The sequence below is a fragment of the Rhinolophus sinicus genome, chromosome 15 (assembly GCF_057876585.1).
Source record: "Rhinolophus sinicus isolate RSI-liver-muscle chromosome 15, RSI-T2T, whole genome shotgun sequence".
NCBI classification, from domain to species: Eukaryota; Metazoa; Chordata; class Mammalia; order Chiroptera; family Rhinolophidae; genus Rhinolophus; species Rhinolophus sinicus.
In genome coordinates, this window is record NC_142515.1 from 72,373,608 (window position 1) to 72,397,741 (window position 24,134).

The 24,134-nt window shown below is 50.8% G+C and overlaps 1 protein-coding gene across 6 annotated transcripts in view; it reads right to left on the minus strand.

Annotated features, from left to right (window-relative positions):
• The window catches only part of POLRMT (RNA polymerase mitochondrial), a 28,545-nt gene that overhangs the window by 2,851 nt on the left and 1,560 nt on the right, over positions 1–24,134 (minus strand). Inside the window, exons 3-21 of one of the 6 annotated variants that reach the window (XM_088792175.1) lie at positions 22,898–23,065; positions 18,555–19,156; positions 7,625–7,755; positions 7,276–7,468; positions 5,818–5,967; positions 5,380–5,544; positions 5,116–5,286; positions 4,608–4,832; positions 3,552–4,340; positions 3,034–3,156; positions 2,575–2,697; positions 2,119–2,298; positions 1,662–1,748; positions 1,472–1,585; positions 1,326–1,378; positions 1,073–1,171; positions 546–618; positions 372–463; positions 227–285 (exon numbers count right to left, since the gene is read on the minus strand). In XM_088792175.1, coding sequence (XP_088648301.1) covers positions 227–285; positions 372–463; positions 546–618; positions 1,073–1,171; positions 1,326–1,378; positions 1,472–1,585; positions 1,662–1,748; positions 2,119–2,298; positions 2,575–2,697; positions 3,034–3,156; positions 3,552–4,340; positions 4,608–4,832; positions 5,116–5,286; positions 5,380–5,544; positions 5,818–5,967; positions 7,276–7,468; positions 7,625–7,755; positions 18,555–18,968 — 3,241 coding nt within the window. In that variant the 5' untranslated portion in view covers positions 18,969–19,156; positions 22,898–23,065. Of the gene's footprint in view, positions 1–17; positions 135–226; positions 286–371; positions 464–545; positions 619–1,072; positions 1,172–1,325; positions 1,379–1,471; positions 1,586–1,661; positions 1,749–2,118; positions 2,299–2,574; positions 2,698–3,033; positions 3,157–3,551; positions 4,341–4,607; positions 4,833–5,115; positions 5,287–5,379; positions 5,545–5,817; positions 5,968–7,275; positions 7,469–7,624; positions 7,756–18,554; positions 19,157–22,897; positions 23,066–24,134 lie in introns of those variants that run through there. The other 5 variants (XM_074337361.2, XM_088792173.1, XM_074337362.2 and 2 more) reach the window with 5 other exon arrangements.

Sequence of the window (24,134 nt, forward strand, 5' to 3'; positions counted from 1 at the left end):
AGATGGCAGCACTCCCGTGGGTGGCAACAGAGCTTTATTTACACTACGGTACAGGGGCCCCGGGGACAGCCAGGAGGGCCTGCGTCAGCTGAAGAAGTACGTGGAGTGCTTTACCTGCTCCAGGTTGAAGGACCCTGTGGAGTAGAGAGGCCGTGGGCCCGGGCCCTGGGGAGGGCAGGACCCCAACTGGCAGTTAGGAACCCCCTTCCCCTCCCTGTGGACTTACCTGTCTTGGGTACGGACAGTAGCATGTCCAGCAGCCTGGCAACTCGGACCTTCTTCACCCTGAAGCAGAGAGTAGACTGGGCGGTGAGGCCCCTGCAGGACAGGGAAGGGTGGTCACAAGCACACTGGGGATGGGGGTGCCTCACCTCGGGCCAGAGCAGAAGCGCTCCACCAGAAACCTGGACAGATCATGCAGGATGGGCTGGCTGTGCAGGCGCACGAACTGCTCCCGGCACACCTGGAGGAGGGGCGTCAGGAGCTGGACAAGGGCCTGCCCCAGCATCCCACATGGAGAGGGCCATGGGACTAGGGGTGGGCACCTGGTTCATGATGGGCACGTCAGCTGCGTGGGTCCAGAAGCAATCGTGCACGGAGACAAACGTCAGACCCTTCCTGCAGCAGGGGAGGGGTTCCTGTGAGGAAGCTCACTGAGGGCCCGGCCCCGCCCACTGGGCTGGGGACAGCGCAGTGATGTAGCCCCTCCCACTGTCCCCACCCACACGCTTCATCTTAGGAAGAAACTCCTCCGTGTCCCCCCACCCCGCTCCCAACTGCTGCCTGGCTGATCCTCTCAGTTCCACGCAGGGCTTGGCAGATGCTGTCTCCCTCTACTGTAGGGCTCTGTCCCAGGGGTCCCCATGCAGTCTTCTTCTGGGCACCAGGTCCGAAAGACACATGGCTGGGGTCCCCACCTGCTGTAGGTCTCTGCCCCAGCCCCACCTGCAGGACCTGGCTTCACAACCTGTCTCCCCCACTCTGAGGGTTCCCATCGTGTCCGCAGCAGCCAGAACAGGGCCTGCCTGCAGCAGGCAACTACTGAATGAGCGCTGTGTGGACACAGGCCTACCTGTAGCAGTGCAGGGCTGTGAGCATCATGTGCGAGGAGTCCAGCGAGTGGATGAAGTTGGGGGGGAAGCCGTTCTTCTGCTTCAGTATGTTGGGCTTCCTGTGTGTGTGTGCGTGGGGGTGGGCTGAATTGGGGGACCTAGGTACCTCTACCCTGCCCTGACCCACATCGCATCCCCTGGCCCAGTCCTCACCCAGCTACTCCCCTGCCCAGCTGACCCCCATCCTGGCCCAGCGGGACCCCCGGCACTCACTGGCTGGTGTCCCCACTGTTGCTGAAGGTGAGGCTTTGGATCCCGCCGTTGATCTGCAGGGTTATGGTGGGACGGGCGGGGTGCTTGAGGCTTGCCCTGCGCTGGGGTGGGGGTGGGGCAGGGTGGGGGGCGGGCGCGGCACTTACCAACACCTTGGCATCCTGGTGGTAGGGCTGGATGACAGGGATGCCCAGGGGCGTGACCCACTCCACCGCCGAGCCAGTGCGGGCAATGAGCCGCGCGCTTTCGGCCAGCCAGTGCTACAGGGATGGGGATAGGTTCAGGGTGGGGTACAGTCTGGGGAGCCACACCTGGGAAGGGACGAGGGGGACACACCTGAATGGCTCGTGTGCCTGAGAACATCTCCTGGAGGCTGTTGAACACCTGGCGTACCAGGTAGTGAGAGGCCTCCCACACGAACTCCTGAGGGTGGGCGGGCACAGAAAGGGGGGTGCACTGAATGGGTGGTACATTGGGGCTGGCACAGAAAGAGTGGAGTCGAGGTGGGTGGGGCACCAAGTGGATGAGGCAGCTTCCTCCATGTCCGCCCCCACAGCCCAGGGCAAGGTGACCTCCTAGGACTGTACCAAATTCCTTAAGTCCATACCCCCATTTTTTAGGTGGAGAAACCGAGGCCCATGGGGCTGAGGGTCGGCTCGTCCGTATGGATCCCCACCGCCACCTCCCTGCCCAGCAATGGGGAGAAACAAGCCCTTCCCTCAAAGCTGCCTGTGGCCCAGGGGCCAATGACTCATTGGAAGCTGCGAGCTGGATTTGGGGTAAAACAGCACACCTGGGGGAAGTCGCTGAGCTCCCGGAGGCGCTTCTCGATCTGCAGGCGGCCCCCGTAGCGGGTGACCCCGTACACCACAGTCATCACTGTCTGCTTGACCACCTTGCGGCTGATGAAGCCCTCCAGCACCTGGGCCACCTGCACACCCCGCTCCGCATCCTGCCTGCGGAACACCTCCACCTAGGCAGGCGCTAGGGTGAGCTGGCAGGCCCATGGACACCGCCCACTACCCCATTTGACCCCGCCTACCAGGCCCAGCATCACCCCCTTGAGGCCTGTTCTCCTTAGTTCCCTTTTCTGACACCTTCCCTGAGGAAACCCGCCCTAAACGCCCAGTCACATCACATGTGACAGTCAAAGCTGCTGCCACAGGGTCTGCAACGCCCAGATATTCCTGGGACAGAGACCCCAGATGGACTTTGGGATCAGAATAGGTTGGGGGGCTGTGGTGCCCACCTGCGTGGCTACCCCGCTGTACACGTCCTGCGGCAGGTCAGATGGCACCAGGTTGACGGAGGCAGCCCCCACGCTGTCACGGCCCAGGGCGGCATAGTGCTGCAGGCCATTACAGGAGCCATCCTGGGCCAGAGAGGAGGCATTGAGGGGGCTGGACAGGGCTGGCGACGTATCCCTGGGCAACGGGCCACAGCTCCATGCTTGCCCAGCATGCAGCTCACATCGCCAGCTCACTGGACCCCAGAGATGAAGGGCAGGTGTTGTTACCCAACCACAAAGAGGAAACCGAGGCATGTGAGGCAGGGACGTACCTCAGGAGGCCACACTGCAAAAGCAGCTGGACCCACTGGGGCTGGCCTCCATACAGAGACACCAGCTACACATCACAGTACTCTGGGGAACTTCACATCTGTGACACCTGGGGACAGCCCACTCCACACAGGGTCCCCACCAGCTCACCTGGTGGACAGGAAAATGGGAGACGTGGGTGGCCGGGTCCCCAGCACGCACAGCCTGCGCGATCTCCATACAGCAGGCCAGGGCTTGCCAGGGCTCGTCAGCCTCCATCCACCACTTCCTGCCCTGCAGGAGGGAGTGAATGCTGGGCAGGGCTCCACCTGGTCCCAGGGCCTGGTGGGGTCCGAGTGGGACGGCTTCCTGCGCATGAATGGGAACTGGGCCAGGCCAGGTGGGGTGAGAACAGCAAGAGGGACAGCAGGGCCAGGAAGGGAGACCTGGTGCAGCTCTGAGGGAGCAGCCGTGGGGCGGGGTGGAGAGGGGTGGGACAGCTACCCTGCAGTGGGAGGTGGGGAGCAGCTGATACACGGGGCAGAGGAAAAGGCCAGATGAGTCTGTCCTCAAGGGATGATGGGGGACTGGGGTTTTGACTTTGGCCTGGAGGGGGATGCCTGTAGGGCACCTGAAGCGGCAGGAACCAGAGTGGGGGACAGTGGGAGAAGGGCCCCAGCCGCCCCTACCATCAGGGGCCGGTCTGCTGAGTCCAGGATGTCCTTCATCACCTCGTCGGCGAAGGCCAGGCGCGCCTGCAGCGACTCTCGTTTCTTGAGCCCCGTGAGGTTGACCAGATGGACCTTGAGCCAGTCGAGGCCATGGGGGCCAAGCGGGCGGCCCTGGGCAAACTCCAGCAGAGAGCGGGCCAGGTCGCTGCCCAGGTGGTTGAAGTGGGGTGGGCAGGGGTAGGTGCGGCCGCGGAAGTCCATGTTGTGGGGCAGCCAGAAGACGCGGTGCCGCAGGTGCTGTGCCAGCGACAAGCGGTACAGCGCGTCAGTCCGCAAGCTGTGCATCTCCCGTGCCACCTTCAGGCAGCGGGCCAGCTCCCGCCGCAGCTCCGCCTTGTGCTCAGGTGAGGCTCCACGTGGCAGACGGCTCTGGGGCGGGCGAGGTGCCTCAGAGGGTGGGGCCGGCACGCCCAGGCGGGGGCAGCCTTTCGCGGTGAAGAGCTTCAGCACCAGGTCCAGCACACGCCCATTGACACGCCACGCGCAGTTGCCCAGCTGCGTGAGGGCGTCCAGGGCACCGTGCAGCTCGGTGGGTGGACAGGCCTCCAGTAGGCGCTGGTGCTGCGTGGTACCCTCCATGGAGCGCATCAGCTTGGTGGGGCTCAGCAGGAAGGCGCCGGAGTGCGGCGACGTCCAGGGCAGCGGCGGGCAGAGCATGGGCACTTCAGCCGCCTCGAAAGTCATCGTGCGTTCAGCTGCCGCTGCCAGCAGCTGCATGAAGGCTGGGTGTGGCTTCAGGATCCCAATCTGGGGGCGGAGGGCACGCAACTGGTCAAGGGGTTGACCACCCCTAGGCACCCCACAGGCAAACGGCCCTAAGGTCCCATCAGTCGCCCTGATCCTGGGAGGGGCTGTGACTGCAGCCGGATTTCAACAGACCCCCACCATGGCCCAGGGGTCCCAACACCACCCAGAACCCACAGCCTCATCTCAGGCCCCTGTGCTCTGGGCGCCTCCTGCCACTGGAAACAGGAAAGGAGTCTCAAGGCCGGGAAGCTGGGTCCAACGGCCCACCTGCCGGAAGCTCCGAAACGAGTACACGTGGTAGAGCACAGGAATGAGCTTGCAGGAGCCCTGGCGCTCAGCCAAGCGGCCAGGCATCTTCACCGTCTGCACCAGCACCTCAGCCAGCTGCTTGCCAAGCTGCACCACCACGGGCAAGGGCCAGGGCTGCTCGTGGGGGGCTTCGGGCGCCCCCAGCGCCTCCCAATGTTGCCGTGGCAGGCGGGACACCACCACCTGTGGGAAGGAGCGTGGATCAGGGGTCTGGAGGTCTGGGCACAAGGCTGTACACACCGAGCTGCCTCCTCATGTGGAACGTTACAGATAAGGAAACTAAAACTGGGGGGCAGCGGAGCAGAACCAGGCCTGGGGGCTAATCCACTGCCCCAGGGAGGGAGGGGAGTAGGGATGTGATCTCTGCTGGGAGCCTCTGTTTCCCCAGCTGGAAGCCCACCTAGTCTCTCCCCAGCCCTGAGCAGGCCCAGGAGCAGCTCCTAACCCTGCCCCCTCAGGGCCTCACCGGGCTGTCGGAGGCCAGCAGGCGCAGGTACTTGAAGTAGCGCCGCTCCAGCACGCGCACCTCATCGCTAAGCTGCTTCCTCTGTACCACATGCCGGTTGAAGATGCGCAGGCCCAGCTGTTGCGCCAGGGAGAGGAGCGACTCTCCCTGAGGGGGCAGTGCCTGCAGGGTCTGGGGGTGGAGCCATGAGCCCCCTGCCTTGCCCCCACGCACACCCGGGCCCCCGCCCCACCCCAGGCCCCGCCCCACGTGCTGGCTGCCCACCTGCAGCAGGAGCCCCGCGAACTCCCCCTCGCTGAGCAGGCACAGGTAGGGGAAGAGCGAGGGGCGGCCCTCGCGGGCGGCGTGCGCCTCGTTGGCCTTGGTCTCCCGCAGCACCTGGCACAGCTCCGCCTCCCACCGGACACGCAGTCCCTGCAGGGTCTTCCGCTGCAGGGGTGGGTGAAGGATGCAGGGTCACACCTCGCCCACAGGCCCCCAGGAGTCCACCTGGAGGCAGTGCTGAGAAGGCTGGAGAACTGAGTGGCTCTGAGCACTCTTCAGAAACCGGCCCGGCCCCAAAGGTGGGTGGGCACACAGCAACCCCAGCTCAGTGGGAGAGAAAGCCAGTCTCCAGTGGGACGGGGTGGAGATTCAGGCTGCAGTACAGCCGGATGCCCAGATGAGCCCAGAGGAGCCCGGAGCGCAGTCGGGCCCCCTTACCGCTTGCAGGACCTCCTTGGTCAGCGATGGGGCCTTTTCCACAGAGGCCACGGTGACAGTGGTGGCCATCTCCACGCTGAGCTGCTCCTGGAACAGGCCTTTCAGCATCTTCAGGGGCAGGTGCTGCCTTGGGTAGGACGCAGGGCGGTCCTGCAGGTGGGGACAGAGTCCATGAGGCCCAGGTACCTGCCCTCCAGACCTGTGTTCCTCATGGGTGAGACCTGTCCACCCCGGACGTGGAGAAGACCAGCTGGCCACCCTGCACTGCCCAGAACTCCCACCCCCAAACCACATGCGGTTTTCCTGCTCTCCTGAAAATCATGCATCCTGCACATCACAGCAAAGAGGCCCGCATGTAAAATAGCCATGCTAGTTTATAAACAGACAGCTGTGTGTTTGCCCAGCCTCACGGGCTGAGTGCGGGACAGCCAAAGAAGACCACATCCCTGGATGCTACTCTTTCCTTTTTAAACTTACAACTGCGTGAATGTGTGACTTGCCCCAAAACAGATAAATTAAAAATAGCAAAACCCAACACACTGAGAATCAAACACATAGGTCCACACACACACTTGTACACGTACACCCACAGCAGCATGATTCACCACAGCTGAAAAATGGACACAATCCAAGTGTCCATCAGCTAATGAACAAATAAACACACAGTGTGGCCCATTCACACGCTGGAGTGTCACTCAGCCGTGAAAAGGAAGGAGGCGCTGACACTCGTCACAACGTGGATGGACCTTGAACACACGGTGCTCATAAGAGAAGCCGGACACACAAGGCCACACAGCATGATTCCATTTATGTGAAATGTCCAGAACAGGCACATCCACAGACAGGAAGTGGGTTCGTGCTTGATGGGCTGGGATTTCCTTTTAGGGTGGTAGAATGTTCTGGAATTATATGTGAATGTACTAAAAAACACTCAATTGTACTTTAAAAAGTGAACTGTATGGTGGGGGGATTATAGCCCAATAAAAACAAAGGCATCTGGGTGGCTGCGCCCACCCTCAGCACTTTCCCTTACCCTGGAAAGGGGTGCTGGGGTCTCAGCCTGCCCACTGCCCATTGCTGCTTAGGCTAACCCATCCCAAGGGAGTTACGCTGGCTCTGCTAGCTTGTCTGTGCTCAGCCTACAGCTGAGTCCCCAAGTGGGACAATAACCACTGTGGCTGGGGTATCCAGAGCTTATGGGGCAGCCTATTCCTCCCTCAGGCTCCTTGCAGCTTCAGCCTTTAGGTCGAGGCCCTGCTGGGGACCAGGCACTTGCCAACCCTGGCCTCTCAATCTCCAAGGAGCAGGAACGGGGTCTCTAGGACGCTGGCACTCAGTGAGGAGAAATAAAGGGAAGGCTGAGATTCCTGGTGACCCCACGGGGACGGGGCAGCCCTGGCTCAAACCCCATGCAAGGAGACCCCACCTGCAGGTGCCAGGCAAAGGGCTGGGGCTCACCTTGTCATAGATGTCCCTGAGCAATGGGGAGGTGTTGACTTGGGAAGAGAGCAGGGGAGGCTGCGGAGGGCTGAAGGTGGGCTCGGCCTTGCGCACGGCACTCAGGAGTGCGACCTGGTCCTCCTTGCACAGCGCCACACTTGTAAAGAGCTCCTGAAGCTGCAGCCCATCCTGGGCCATCTGCTTCAGACACCTGCGGGGGACACAGGGTGGGCGGTGGACCCTCGACTCACCGAGTCACCCGTGACCACCTTGCAGGTCTCAGTACCAGGCGGCACAAGCCAGGCCACTCTTCCCAGCCCCTGCCACGTGGCTGTGTCCCCAGCAGGACCACACCGACACCCCCCACCTTTGGATGGTGCTGGCATCCTGGTCCAGCCGCCCCATGCACAGCAGGGCAGCCGCGTAAGACAGCAGGTCCGGGGAGAAGCCACCGTCTTTCAACATGAAGAACACGTAAACCAACTCTTTGAAGGAGCCCTGGGAAGATCAAGTCAGAGTGAGGGTCTGGGGGTGGCCCAGAATCTGCAGCCACAGAATCAGGCCAGAAAAGGGCCACTCGTGGGGAGTGGGGAGCTCAGCGGACAGACAGCCCCATCTGACATTGCTGTGTGTAGCAGAAATGCTGGCACAGTGGTGACATGGCTGGGTCACACAAGAGGCTTAGGGTCCTCGGAGGGAGGGGTGTTAATACTTTTCAGTTTTGTGGATATGAATGTGCACAATTTCGGAGCAGCTAAAAAGGGTCCCCTTTCAAGGTCATCTGGCTGCAAAAGGCTCCTCAAGTTGTTACCTTTTCAGAGGACCCATTTTCAGGTTTGTTGGTTTTCTGTTGTTTCTCTTCTCTACCTTGGTCTACTTCTTCCCGACCACCTGCTTTCCTCTAGTTTCCTAAGGTGGGCATTGTGTTACCAGCTGGAGACACTCTCATCTGCCCTGAGCGCTGCTCTCCTGCACTGTGACTGTGGAATGCTGTTTTCCTCCCATCATCTCCCAGTGCTTTCCAGTTTCCCTTATAACTTCTTGGACCTGCTGGTGGCTTAGGAGTGCCGCTGTTGATCCTTTCAAAGGGAAAATTACCCCAACGCTCTGGCCAAAATCCTGCAGCCCTCATGTTAAGATGAACTGTCCTGTCAGGGACCACTGGCCAGTAGCCTGGGTTTGGAGGCACTGGTTTGAATGACCTTGGATGGCTGCCCACTTCTGCAGTCACAAGGGACCCACAGTCGTTTAGCTTAAATTTCAATTAAATATCCAGTTCTTCAAGTGCTCAGTAGCTATCCAGGCTGGTGCAGAGGAAGTATACATCCAGAGAGGGTCCATGATGGGGAGCAAGGGGGCTGTGGAACTCACCCCCTCCCACGAGCAAACAAACACACAGCCACATAGACAACAGTTACTCCTGCAATAAGCGAGGGCTGAATAAACAGCTTCTGAACAACAAAGGAGAAAGAGACCAGCAGAGAAGGCTGGGGCCGGGGTGCCCTCTCCATCCATAGGGCGGCTCTGTCCAGGGACTCTGATCTACCTGCAAGGCCTTTGCAGCGCTTTGCCAGACACATAGCTGGAGCCCATTTCCGCCCGAACAAAGGCAGCAAGCCGGGTCCCTGGGTCCCCACACACACCTCCCCACCTGGAGCTGCTCCTGTCCAGTGGGCCAGTGTCCCCAATGCCTTAGGCACCTCCTTGGCTCCTACCAACCTGCCAACCACCCGGTACACACAGCCAACACAGAGGCCGCTTCTACCTCAGGCCACTTTCTCAATAATGGAAGAGAGAGCTATTCTGTCAAATTCATATAAATAAATCATAGAGGGCCGGCCCGGTGGCTCAGGTGGTTAGAGCTCCGTGCTCCTAACTCTGAAGGCTGCCGGTTCGATTCCCACATGGGCCAGTGGGCTCTCAACCACAAGGTTGCCAGTTCAATTCCTCGACTCCTGCAAGGGATGGTGGGCAGTGCCCCAGGCAACTAAAATTGAACACGGCACCTTGAACTGAGCTACCGCTGAGCTCCTGGATGGCTCAGTTGGTTGGAGCGTGTCCTCTGAACCACAAGGTTGCCGGTTCGACTCCCGCAAGGGATGGTGGGCTGTGCCCCCTGCAACTAGCAACGGCAACTGGACCTGGAGCTGAGCTGCGCCCTCCACAACTAAGACTGAAAGGACAACAACTTGACTTAAATAAATAAATAAATAAATAATAATTTTAAAAAGGATTAAAAAAATAAAAATAAAAAAAATCATAGAAATCAAATGAAACAAAAAGACAGACTATCTCTCAAATGAAGGAACAAGAAAAATGTCTCCAGGAAGAAAACCCCAGGGAAATGGAGACAAGTAATTTGCCTGATAAAGAAGACAAAAAGGTCGTAAGGAGGCTCATCAAACTTGAGCGGGAAATACAGAAACTTAGGGAGAACTTCAACAAATAGTTAGAAAGTGTAAGAAAGAACCAAGCAGACCTGAAGAATACAATAACTGAAATGAAAAACATGAGAAGGAATCAACACAGATTAGCTGACATAGAAAAAAGGATCAGCAACCTGGAAGACAGACTAGTGGAAATCAACCAATCAGAGCAGCAAAAAGAATAAACGAAACAAGGATAGTTAGGGGACCTCTGGGATAATGTCAAGCATTCAAATATTTGCAATAATACAGACCACAGAGAAGAAAGAATGGAACAGGGACTATATTTAAAGAAATAACGGCTGAAAACGTTCCTAACCTGGGAAGACAAACAGACATCCTGGTCCAGGAATCATAGATTGTTTCAAACCTGACAAACGCAAAGAGACCCACACCAAGACATCCTGTAGTTAAATGGCAAAGATTAAAGATGAAGGGACAATCCTGAAGGAAGCAAGGGAAAACAATGAGTTACGTACAAAGGAAACCTCATAAGGCTGTCAGCTGCCTCCTCAGCAGCAACGGTACAGCCAGAAGGGAGAGGCAGGACATTTAAAATGCTGAAAGAAGGAACCTACAACCTAGAATAATTTACTCAGCAAGGTTATCGTTCAGAATTGAAGGAGAGATAAGAGTTTCCTGGAGAAGCAAAAACTAAAATGGGTTCAACACATTTAAACCAGCTTTACAAGAAATGTTAAAGAATCTTCTTTAAGCAGAAATAGGAAAATATGAGAAAAGAAAAACATCACACAGGCAGAGCTAAATACTTAATAAATACAGCAACTAAGACATTTAAAAACCTACTACAAAGTTCAAACAAAAAAGTATCAAACTCAACTCAAACTCAATAATAAGTAGTTAGATACATAACACAAAAGGATCTAAAACATGGCATCAACAACAAAATGTGGAGAGGGGAGTGAAAATGGAGTCCTTATAGAAAATATTCTAACTTAAACGCCTATCAGCTAAAAATAGACTATCGATATAGAATCATATACAACAACTTCATGTTAACCACAAACCAAAATTTAAAAAAGACATACAAAGAATTAAGAGAAAGGAACCCAAACAAAACACTAAAGAAAACCAGCAAACCACAGGGAAGAGATCAAGAGAAGAAAAAAGGAACAGAGGAGAACTATAAAAGCAACCAAAAACAATGAACAAGGGCCAGCCCGATGGCTCAGGCGGTTGGAGCGCCGTGCTCCTAACGCCAAAGGCTGCCGGTTCGAGTCCCACATGGTCCAGTGGGCTCTCAACCACAAGGTTGCCGGTTTGACTCCTCGATTCCCGCAGGGGATGGTGGGCTGGGCCCCCCTGCAACTAACAACGGCAACTGGACCTGGAGCTGACCTGCGCCCTCCACAACTAAGACTGAAAGGACAACAACTTGACTTGGAAAAAAAAAGCCTGGAAGTACACACTGTTCCCCAATAAAATCCGGTTCCCCTTCCCCAATAAAATCTAAAAAACAAAAACAAACAATGAACAAAATGGCAATGCACACGTACTTATCAATAATTACATTAAATGGATTAAAGGATCCAATAAAAAGATACAGGGTGGATGAATGAATTGAAAAACATGACCCATTTTTATGCTGCTTACAAGAAACACTTCAAATCAACTTGGATGTCAAATATAATTAAAACATATGTATATTTATAGTCACAGGACGCAAAGTACAACATAGGTAATATAGACAATGGTATTGTAATAGCTATGTACGGTGTCAGATGGTAGTAGACTTGTTGGTGTTATCAATTTGTGAGGGAGGTAAATGTCTAATCATTATATTATTTTGTACACCTGAAACTAATAAAAAAATGACAGGAAAAAAAAATTGAAAGCCAAGACTAAAAGTATAGGCGTGGAAAAATATATTCCATGCAAATAGAAACAAAAAGAAAACTAAAGTAGCAATACTCATATCAGACAAATAGACTTTAAAACAAAAAATGTAAAAATGACAAAGAAGGACATTACATAATTATAAAGGGGTCAATCCAAGAAGAGGATATAACAATGATAAACATCTATGCACCAACATAGGCGCACCTAAATACACAAAGCAAGTGGACATAAAGGGAGAAACTGACAGTAATACACTAGTAGGGGGCTTTAATACCACTCACATCAATGGATAGGTCATCCAGACACAGAATTAATAAGGAAATAATAACCTTAAATGTCACATTAGATGGGATCAACTTAATAGACATTTATAATTTATAGAACATTTCATCCAAAAACTGCAGAACATTCATTTTTCCAAGTGCACATGGAACATTCTCCAGGATAGATCGCATATTAGGCCCCCAAACAATCTTCAATACATTCAAGAAGACAGAAACCGTATCAAACGTCTTTTCCGACCACAATGGCATAAAACTAGAAATTAACTTCAGGAAGAAAACTGGAAAATACACAAATATGTGGAGACTAAACAACATGCTATTAAACAACCAATGGATCAAAGTGGAAATCAAACAGGAAATCAACAACAACCTTGAGACAAATGAAAACATAACTTTTCCAAATTTATGGGGTGCAGAAAAAACAGCTCTAAGACGGAAGTTCACAGGTAGTTAGTTATACAGGCATACATCAAGAAATACGAAAAATCCCAAAGTGAACAATCTAACTCTATACCTAAAGGAACTAGAAGAAAAACAAACAAACCCAGAGGAAGCAGAAGGAAGAAAATAGTTAAGATCAGAGTGGAAATAAACAAAATAGAAAGTGTCAAACCTTTAGCCAAACTCATCAAGAAAATTTTATTTATTTTTTCCATTTAAATAAAATTGTACAAGAAAAGTTACAACTGACACCACAGAAATACAAATCATTAAAGAATATTACAGACTATTATATGCCAACGAATTATTTGACACTCTACAAGAAATGGATAAATTTCTAGAAGTATATAATCTTCCAAGACTGAACCAGAAAGAAATACAAATCTAAACAATGAAATGACTAGCAATGAAATTGAAACAGGGCCGGCCCGGTGGCTCAGGCGATTAGAGCTCCGTGCTCCTAACTCCGAAGGCTGCCGGTTCGATTCCCACATGGGCCAGTGGGCTCTCAACCACAAGGTTGCCAGTTCAATTCCTTGAGTCCCTCAAGGGATGGTGGGCTCTGCCCCCTGCAACTAAGATTGAACACGGCACCTTGAGCTGAGCTGCCTCCCGGATGGCTCAGTTGTTGGTTGGAGCACGGGCTCTCAACCACAAGGTTGCCAGTTCAATTCCTCGAGTCCCGCAAGGGATGGTGGGCAGCGCCCCCTGCAACTAAAATATTGAACACGGCACCTTGAGCTGAGCTGCCGCTGAGCTCTCGGATGGCTCAGTTGGTTGGAGCGTGTCCTCTCAACCACAAGGTTGCCGGTTCGACTCCCGCAAGGGATGGTGGGCTGTGCCCCCTGCAACTAGCAATGGCAACTGGACCTGGAGCTGAGCCCTCCACAACTAAGACTAAAAGAACAACAACTTGAAGCTGAACAGAACCCTCCACAACTAAGATTGAAAGGACAACAACTTGACTTGGAAAAAAAAAAATAAATAAGTCCTGGAAGTACACCCTGTTCCCCAATAAAGTCCTGTTCCCCTTCCCCAATAAAATCTTTTTTTTAAAAAAAAGAAAAAAAGAAATTGAAGCAGTAGTCAAAAAACTCCCAACAAGGATCCAGCCTGGTGGCTCAGGCGGTTAGAGCTCCGTGCTCCTAACGCCAAAGGCTGCCGGTTCGATTCCCACATGGGCCAGTGGGCTCTCAACCACAAGGTTGCCAGTTCAACTCCTCGAGTCCCGCAACGGATGGTGGGCTCCACCCCCTGCAACTAAGATTGAACACGGCACCTTGAGCTGAGCTGCGCTCCCGGATGGCTCAGTTGGTTGGAGCGCATCCTCTCAACCATAAGGTTGCCAGTTCGACTCCCACAAGGGATGGGGGGCTGTGCCCCCTGCAACTAGAAAACAGCAACTGGACCTGGAGCTGAGCTGCGCCCTCCACAACTAAGACTGAAAGGACAACTATTTGACTTGGAAAAAAGGCCTGGAAGTACACACTGCTCCCCAATAAAATAAAGTCCTGTTCCCCTTCCCCAATAAAAAAACAAACAAACAAACTCCCAACAAGGACCAGATGGCTTCACAGGTGAGTTTTACGAAACATTCAAAGAAGAATTAACACCTATTCTTCCTAAACTATTTCAAAAAGTTGAAGAGGAGGTAAGGCTCCCAAACTCATGTTACAAAGCCAGCATTACCCTGACACCAAACCCAGATAAAGACATCACAAAAAAATAAAATTACGGGCCAATATCCTTGATGAACATAGATGCAATAATTCTCAAAATATCAGTAAACAGGATTCAAAAGGATCCTACACCACGACCAAGTGGGGTTTATCCCAGGGATGCAAGGATGGTTTGATATCCACAAATCAGTCAACATGATAAATTAAGAAAATGAAAGATAAGAACTGTATGATCATCTCAATAGATGCAGAAAATGCATTTGACAAAATTCAACATCCTTTTATGATAAGAACTCTCAATACAATGGGTATAGAAGTAAAGTACCGCAACATAATAAGGGCATATATGACAAACCCACAGCTCACACCATACTCAATGGTGAAAAGCTAAAAGTGTGTCATCTCAGGCCAGGAACAAGACAGGGACGCCCCCTCTCACCATATCTATTCAGGCAAGCAATCAGGCAAGAGAAAGAAATAAAAGGCATTCAATTCCAAAAGGAAAGAGTAAAACTCACTATTTGTCGATGACATGATACTATATATAGGAAAGCCTAAAGAGTCTACCAAAAAGCTATTAGAAGTGATAAATGAATTGGGTAGAGTTGCAGGAAACAGAATCAATATACAGAAATCTGTTGCATTTTTATACACCAATAATGAATGATGAGAAGAAATTAAGAAAGCAATCCCATTTACAATTGCATCAAAAAGCATAAAATATCTAGAAATAAACTTAAACAAAGAGGTGAAAGGCCTCTATTCTGAAAACTATAAGACGCTGAAGAAAGAAACTGAAGAAGACACAAAGAAATGAAAGGATATGCTGTGCTTGGGGGCTGGAAGTGTTAATGTTGCTAAAATGTCCTTCCTACCTAAAGGAGTATAGAGTCAACGCAATCCCTATTAAACTACCAATGCCATTCTTCTCAGAATTAGAACTAATCCTAAAATGTATGTGGAACCACACACACACACACACACACCCTCAAATAGCCAAAGAAATTTTGAGGAAGAACAAAGTGGGAGGTATCACGCTCCCTGATGTCAAACTATACCATGAGGTGTGGAGGAGAGACGGTTCCACAGTGATGCTGCCTGACCCTTGAACTAGATCCAGCCAGATCCAGCTAGATCCAGCCAGAATAGAGACCGCTTCCCCGAAGCCCCCATGGAGACTGTCCAAACCCTCCCCTGTGCCCCAGACATGCTGGTTCCTGGGATGGGCCCTCACCCTGCCCCACACAAGCATAGAAGGTGTTTTCCCCTATCCGGAGCAGGTCACACCCCAGTATCCCCACCCATCCTGCTGTCCCATACAATCCCTTAGCCTCTTACATAGCACAGAGGATAGCCACTTTGTCTTACCTCTGCCCAAGATATCCCTTGTGTAGAAGTTCTCTTAATAAACTATTAATTATCAGACTGGAGTGGCAGCCTCTTTCTTCAGTCTTAACCTGCCCTCCACATACAGAGGTATATTTTCTGTCTCGGGGCTTTTCCCTGGGTCTGCGAGTACTGACATTAAGCTACCATAATCAAAACAGCATGGTACTGGCATGAAAACAGACACATAGATCAATGGAATAGAATAGAAAGCCCAGAGATAAATCCTCACTTATATGCTCGATTCATCTTTGACAAAGGAGGCAAGGACGTACAATGGGGTAAAGACAGGTTTTTCAACAAATGGTGTTTGGAAAACTGGACACATACGTGCCAAAGAATGAAACTGGGTCACTTTCTTATGCCATATACAAGAATAAACTCAAAATGGACTAAAGACTTAAATGTAAGACCTTAAACCATAAAACTCCTTAGAGGCAGTAACCTCTTTGACATCCATCTTAGCAATATCTTTTTGGATACGTCTCCTCAGGCAACCGAAACAACACAAAAAATAAACAGGACATCAAATTAAAAAGCTTTTGCGGGCCGGCCCAGTGGCTCAGGCGGTTAGAGCTCCGTGCTCCTAACTCCGAAGGTTGCCGGTTCGATTCCCACATGGGCCAGTGGGCTCTCAACCACAAGGTTGCCAGTTCAATTCCTCAAGTCTCTCAAGGGATGTGGGCTCTGCCTCCTGCAACTAAGATTGAACACGGCACCTTGAGCTGAGCTGCCGCTGAGCACCCGGATGGTTCAGTTGGTTGGAGCGCATCCTCTCAACCTCAAGGTTGCTGGTTCGATTCCTCGACTCCCGCAAGGGCTGTGCCCCCTGCAACTAGCAACAGCAACTGGACCTGGAGCTGAGCTGCGCCCTCCACAACTAAGACTGAAAGGACAACAACTTGAAGCAGAACGGTACCCTCCACAACTAAGATTGAAAGGACAACAACTTGACTTGGGGGGAAAAAAAAATAAAAATAAATAAATAAATAAATAAATAAATAAATAAATAAAGGCCTGCAAGTACACTCTGTCCCCCAATAAAGTCCTGTTCCCCTTAAAAAAAAAAAAGTTTTTGCACAGCAAAGGAGACCATCAACAAAACAAAAACACCAGCTTACAAAATGGGAGATGATACTCACTTGCCAATGAGGGATTAATATCCAAAATATATAAAGAATCCATGTAACACTAAAATATAATCCAATTAAAATTTGGCAGAGCACCTAAATAGACATTTCTCCAAAGAGGATACACAGATGATCAACGTCACTACTCATCAGAGAAATGCAAATAAAAACCACAAGGAGGTACCACCTCACTCCTGTCAGAATGGTATCATCAGTAAATCAACAAACAGCAAGTGTTGGCGAGGATGTGGAGAAAAGGGAACCCTCAGGTACTGTTGGTGGGATTGAAAATTGGTGCAGCCGCTATGGAAAACAGTATGGAGGTTCCTCAAAAAATTGAAAACGCAACTATCTTATGACCCAGCAATTCCATTCCTGGGTACTTATCCAAAGAAACCCAAACTACTAATTTGAAAAGATATATGCAGCCCTATGTTCACTGCAGCACTATTTACATTAGCCAAGATATGGAAGCAACCTAAGTGCCCATCAATAGAGGAATGGATAAAGAAAAGGTGGTACACACATACAATGGAATATTACTCGTCAATAGAAAAGGATGAAATCTTGCCATTTGCGACAACATGGATGGACCTAGAGGGTATCGTGCTGAGTGAAATAAGTCAGACAGAGAAAGACAAGTACCATATGATCTCACTTAGGTGTGGAATCTAAGAACAAAACAACTGAATAAACAAAACAAAACAAAAACAGATTCAGATGCAGAGAACAGCTGATAGATGCCCAAGGGGAGGGAGTAGGGAACGGGAATAAAAAAGTATTTTTTAAAAAAGAACATTTCCAATGCCGCAGAAAGTTCTATTGACATTACTAGGCTAAAAGAAGCATGTTTATTCTACCTTTTGAAAACATTTTTTTAGTAATATCATCTATGTGAAGAGACACAGTTTTAAATCTCACGTACCCTCCCGCTCTCCTAAACACACGTGGAGCTGGAAGCCCTAGGTTAGGTGGCCTCCCCTCCCAAGAAGCTGGCGGGACCCCACTTTATAGATGAGAAAGCTTAGGCTCAGAGAGAAGTGAGTGGTGAGACTGCCGAGCCCCATGCCGGCCACCAGGAACCATTGCTCAGCAAGTCGAGGATGCCATGCAGCTGCCACACAGCGTCATGGACCAGGGCTCATCACAGACACTTCCTGCTGTCACAGGGCTCTTCGCTGGGGATTCCAGAGGGCTTGTGGCCTTGGACGGGAGGGCACAACCCTTTCATCTCCACTAACTCAAGGAACTGAGTATACCTCTTACAGTGATAGATGCTGGCAAGACACCAAGTGACTGTCACCCAGGGAGACAGTAGGCATCTCCACGTCACATCATGGTGACACAGACACTAGTCACCAGGCTGCTCCTGGGCCTCACTGTGTATCAATCAAGCTCATCAAGTCTCCACCACAGATATGCTCACGTGTCGGTCCCTGTATCTTCAAACAACTGGCTCCTTGGTCCCCTAAGCAGTAACAACTTGTCCTATGGTTCGAATTAGGGCCACCGATCCATGGGAGGGAGGGTGGGGGGAAGTTTTTGTCTTGCAAGGGCATGCAAAGGACACTCTCCTAAACAGCCAGAGTCAAAGAAAGAATCACAGGGGACTGGAAAGTAGTTGGAGACGAAGAAAAGGAAAACCCACAGAGGTTGCTAATGCAGCACCCACTGGGATTGGGACGAGCATGGCCACGAATGCCTGCGTTCAGATGGAAGGGTCTCAGGACAATCGATCTCAGGAAACCAAGAGGAACGCACTGAAGCCAAAGCACGGATGTCACCATCCCAGGGAGGGTCTGCAGCTGCCCCAGATGCCCACAGCACCGAACAGGTTCCGAAGCCCAGCTCAGGGATGGGAAGGAATGCCCTAGAACAGAGGCAGGGTTTTTTCCTTCTTTGATCCTTTACAAAATTTCTTTTGAGGGCCACATGGGACTTAGTCATATATCCAAAAAGCCTAAAAGAATTATTAAAACAATAACACAGCGCTGGAACTCTGGGCCCAGAGGACAAGGGTTGGAACCTCAGTGCTGCCACAGGCCGCCTGTGCCAGGCGGGGACCCCTCCCCCGGGGCAGGAACCACTCACCTTACGAGCCCAGCCGTGCAGGACAGCGTTATACATGGGCAGTGTGAGTCCACGCTGCTGCCGGGCCCTGCCATGCTGCATGACCAGCACGTGGTGAGCGAGCGCCACCTGGTCTGCCAGCACGCAGCACTGCAAGAAGGCCAGGAGCCTCTGCTGCTGGCCCTCAGAGCGCATCCTGGCCCTGCTGTCCGCCGGGCCCTGCTCCTCGCCGTGCAGCCTCCACGGGGCCTCCTGTAGCAGCCAGTCCAGCTGCTCCTCCCACGGACTCCCAGGGGTGTGCAGCAGCCATTGCTGCAGGCGCGCGGCCAGCTGCCTGCTCAGCAATCGGGGCTCCACACGCAGCTGCTGCTTCCGGGCCCGCTGTTCTGCCCGCTGCTGCAGCTTCATCTCCAGCTGCTGCTTGCGCTTCTGCATCACGCGCTTCTCCTTGTCCAGTTTCCGAGCCCAGCGACCACTGAGCCCTAGGGCGGGCTCGACCCCAGCCTGCGCCTTCCTGGGTGGCTGGGAGCTGCCAGCCTCTGGGAGTCGAGCCACATCCACCCGCCTCTCTGTCACCTCCGACACATGGTCAGCCTGCAGCTGCCGCGCCCTGGCCTCCAGCACTGTGGGAGGCAAAGAACAAGGATGTCCGGGGGCCCCTTTTCAAGCTCCCATCTGTCCACACCCCGCCGGCCTGGAGGTGGGAGGTAACTGGTCTCACCTGCTCTGCGGGCCTCACTTCTAGGTATTCAAGGACACTCCCACATGTCCCTGGACTTCTGGGCATGTGCACCCCACTCACCCATTCAGCACCTCACATTCAATGTTCCAAACAAGCTCCTAGCATCCCCTCCCCATCTGTCACTGCAGCTCTGTCCTTCCCGGTGCTCAGCCCAGGACCCCAGGGGATCTACACTGCTCTTCCTCCACGTCCAGTCTATCTACAGATCCCCAGGGCTTTGGCCTCAAAATCTACCCAGGTGCCCCCATTCACTGTGCTCCAACCATAATGGCCTCAGGGCCTTTGCACATGCTGCTCTCACTGAGTGCAAGGCTATCACCAAGGTGCCCAGCCCAGCCCTGCCCATGCTGAGCATGACTAGCAACTCTGTTCTCTGTCGTCTGTCCCACAGTTGCCAGGACACCAGGCTACAAGCCCTGAACCATGTCTCCTGGGGATGCAGGGCTCCCATGAGCCTCCAGCCACATTCCCGTCAACTGATCAACACAGAACCTTGTTTTCTGTTTCTGTTTAAGACACCTTACCTCACAAACTGTATTTTGCTATGTATAATGTGCACATTGTTGCCCAAATTTGTGAGGGAAAAATAAGGACGTACATTATACATGGGTAGTACTAATTTTGTATCTATCTATCTATCTATCTATCTATCTATCTATCTATCTATCTATCTATGTTTTTAATCCTTTTATTTATGCTTATTGCTTATGAGTTAAAAGTGTAACTCTAGAAATCAACAACGATATCCACATGCAATAATCAGTTTTTGAAATACAATAATCGGTTTTGTTGAACTTACAACGAACTTACAACGAGGAAGAGTTCTTGGCCTTCTATGATGTAAATATAGTAAATTTGTTACCAGTTTGTAAAATTTCTTCTACTCTGTATCTGTTCTTGTGTTTTGTAATTATTTGTTACATAAAATTTCTTGTACCATATATGTTAAAAAAATAAATACTAAAATTCCTTTATGATACAAAAAACAAGTACCTAAATGTAAACAAATAAAATTTTGAATTAAAAAATTAAAATGAAAGATTTTTTTCCCTGAAGGTCTGAACCAAAAACATGGGTCTGCATTATGCACGGGAGCACATTATACACGGCAAAATACAGTACATTGTTTTCTGTGTTTCTGTTCAAGAACCTTACTTCACACACATCGTGTTCTGTGTTTTCTATGTGTGCTGCTGTTCAGGACACTTTACCTCACGTACACTGCTGATTCAGTGACATCAAGCTCACGCCTGAACGCAGTGACCTAACACACGCATTTTCTCCAAAAGCCAAGGCACAGCTTTCCTGCTCAGGAACACAAGACAGCACCTTGGTTCTACACCTGGAGCCATTTAAACAGCAACATCACCAACAAACAGCACAAAAATGCAAAAGCATGGGCACCAAGTACACCCTGAAAAGGACATGGTTTACAGGATGCACCAGGACAAAGCAGAGCACCCTTAGTCCTAGCCCAGCAGGGCGTTTGCAGTGTGAAACTCTAGTTTGCCACACTGCACAGGTCTACACACGGCCAGGAGGGCACCTTGGGCATTGATCTGGGGTGCACGTGTCTACACATGGCAAGGAGGGTGCCTCGGGCACTGATCTGGGGTGCACGTGTCTACACATGGCCAGGAGGCCGTCTTGGGCACTGATCTGGGGTGCATGTGTATACACACAGCCAGGAGGGCGCCTCGGGCATTGATCTGGGGTGCACATGTATATACACGGCCAGGAGGGCGCCCTCGGGCACTGATCGGGGGTGCACGTGTCTACACATGGCCAGGAGGGCGTCTCGGGCACTGATCTGGGGTGCACGTGTATACACACAGCCAGGAGGGCGCCTCGGGCATTGATCTGGGGTGCACATATATACATACGGCCAGGATGGCGCCTCGGGCACTGATCAGGGGTGCACGTGTCTACACACGGCCAGGAGGGCGCCTCGGGCATTGATCTGGGGTGCACGTGTCTACACACAGCCAGGAGGGCGTCTCGGGCACTGATCTGGGGTGCATGTGTCTACACATAAGATACTTTGAAAATATGCCGCGTGTGGAACCAATGTACCTGCCTCTGCCTCTGCCGGTCCCTAACATCTGCCCCAGAAGCAGAGGGCTGGCACACAGCAGGGGCGCTAGAAACATGCCTACAAATGAACAGACAGGTATGAACTCTGCCCCTAGAGTGGCTGGAATACAGGAGACACTAGAGACGCACAGGGGAGTCACAGGCTAGGAAACATTGAGGAAGAAATGAGGCAGGCTTGAGGGGCAGGAGGGACATCTGAGCCGGCCTGAGACGGGGTGGGGAGTGGGAGGCATAAGCAGGCCCAAAAGCCCTGAGGCGGCCCCAGTGGCTACTGGCAGAGGCTGAGGTGGGCACAGGCCTGAGAGTGCGCTCTGCATGGGATGTTTAGGCTGGGCAGTGCTGTCATGTGAATCAGATTTCCAGAACGTTCCTCTGGTTGGATATATCTGGGCTTTGCTTTAAAATAACCAGGTGGGTAAGAAATAAAAGGGTTTCTGTGGAAACTTGTGGTACTTGTATGCTTACTTCTGAGTGTGTAAGTTGCAGAAGGTGTGTGTTAAGTTGCAGCAAGTGTGTATAAGTTGCAGGAGGTTTACGTTGCAGGAGGTTTGTGTAAGTTTCAGAAGATTTGTGTATGTCGCAGAAAGTGTGTAAGGTGCAGATGTGTGTCTAAGTTATACAAGATTCGTGGAGGCGGGATCCTGAGAAATTTTATATGTGGTCAAGCTAACTAAAATTGGAATGAATAATAAGTCAGTTGCATTATTTATGACAGTATACGGGATGCCAAAAAAATGTATACAAGTGGACACTTTGGTCAACGTTGCTCAAGCAATAGTTCGCCGTAATCAGAAGTGTCTGGACGCTGATGGTAACCACTTTGAGCACCTCTTGTAATTGCAGAAGTCAAACGTGACTTGGATTCATCTTTTTTTATTGGTATATATTGTTACAATTTTAATGGTTTTTCTTTTCTTAAAATGTGTATACATTAAAAAAAAAATGTGTATACATTTTTTTGTCACCCTCTGTATATATGTGAACTCTCACTAGATCTTTAACCATGTCATTTTTAAGTCTTTTGTCGTTTACAGACAATTACTGTTTCACTCTGAATGCTTTTATGAAACTGTTTCTACAAAAATGTTTTAACTTTAGAGAAATACATGGAAAAGACTGACACTCTAAGATACAGATTTCTAATTAACGTTAAAATCACAACACTGAATATGGTAAAGACTTACAGAACTCTGAGGAAAAACCAGATTCACAAAACTACCAACAAAATGATCAAGACCAACAAGAATAACATGGGACTAAATGAACTGATAAGGATGATTATAATTTTTATGACTTTTTATATAAAATATTACTGGGTTTTGAGCCTTGTTTTCCAGATATAAGAATTTTTTTCGGGCTGGACTGGTGGCTCAGGCGGTTAGAGCTCCATGCTCCTAACTCTGAAAGCTGCCGGTTCGATTCCCACATGGGCCAGTGGGCTCTCAACCACAAGGTTGCCAGTTCAATTCCTCGCGTCCCGCAACGGATGGTGGGCTCTGCCCCCTGCAACTAAGATTGAACACGGCACCTTGAGCTGAGCTGCCGCCTAGCTCCTGGATGGCTCAGTTGGTTGGAGCGTGTCCTCTCAACAACAAGGTTGATGGTTCGACTCCTGCAAGGGATGGTGGGCTGCGGCCCCCTGCAACTAGCAATGGCAACTGGACCTGGAGCTGAGCAGCGCCCTCCACAACGAAGACTGAAAGGACAACAACTTGACTTGGAGAAAAGTCCTGGAAGTACACACTGTTCCCCAATAAAGTCCTGTTCCCCTTCCCCAATAAAATCTTAAAAAAGAAAAAATTAACATAAGATCGGGTCTTATATTAATTTCAGCTCCAAAAGACGCATTAGAGCTGATTGTTTGGCTAGGTCTTATATTCGGGGAAACACAGTAGTTACACACACAGTCAAGTTTAATACGTGGCAATGTCAGCCCCAATGAAGGTACCAGATTTGGAAGAGTACTTTTCCCATGGGCAAGTATTGCAATGAATAAATACACGATTAGAAACTTATCCAAAACCTCAGAGAAAAATGCTAGAGCTACCACCAAAACACAGCGAGGAAAAATCTTTTAAGTTCCCTTGCATGAGTTATATTAGACAATGGAATTGCTCTTAGCCATATATCCTAGCTGAGCAAGATGGGGTGTGCTCTGTTGTTGTTATTACCTTCTGTTGTACCTGGATAAAACACCTCTGGTAAAATAGAGATGGAACAAGATGAAATCCAGGCACAAACCAAATGATTGCATCCAGTGCCTGCCCACTGACACCTCATGGTTGTCTGATATCTTCAGCTGACTGCCCTCTGGCATTGCCTCCTGGTTCAGATTGATTCTTCAAATTGGACTTAGCATTTTGTTATTATAAAAATGTTTGCCATTATAAATCTTTGTTTTGCACAGCTTGGTGTTATAAAGACACTACTCTGATAATAGTTGCTCAACACTTTGAAATAATCACTAAGGCCTACGAAACTTCACAGGAAAAACCTCCAGAAACTAAAGATGTTTGCCCTTAAGGAAACATGATGGCAAAGCCTTCCTCTGTGCTGGTTGGTGCTCCTGCTGTTCAAATGTGGCCTAACCCCCTAAGAAACCACTTTCCCTCATATGTGGGGCATGTCACACCTGGAATGACCTTCCTGGTGACAGGGGACTGACAATGGGATGACATACCCAAAATGAGCCACCTGACAATGGAGGACCAAATATACTTTTAATAACCGATTAGTGCTGCTTTCCAATAATTGATCACTGACGC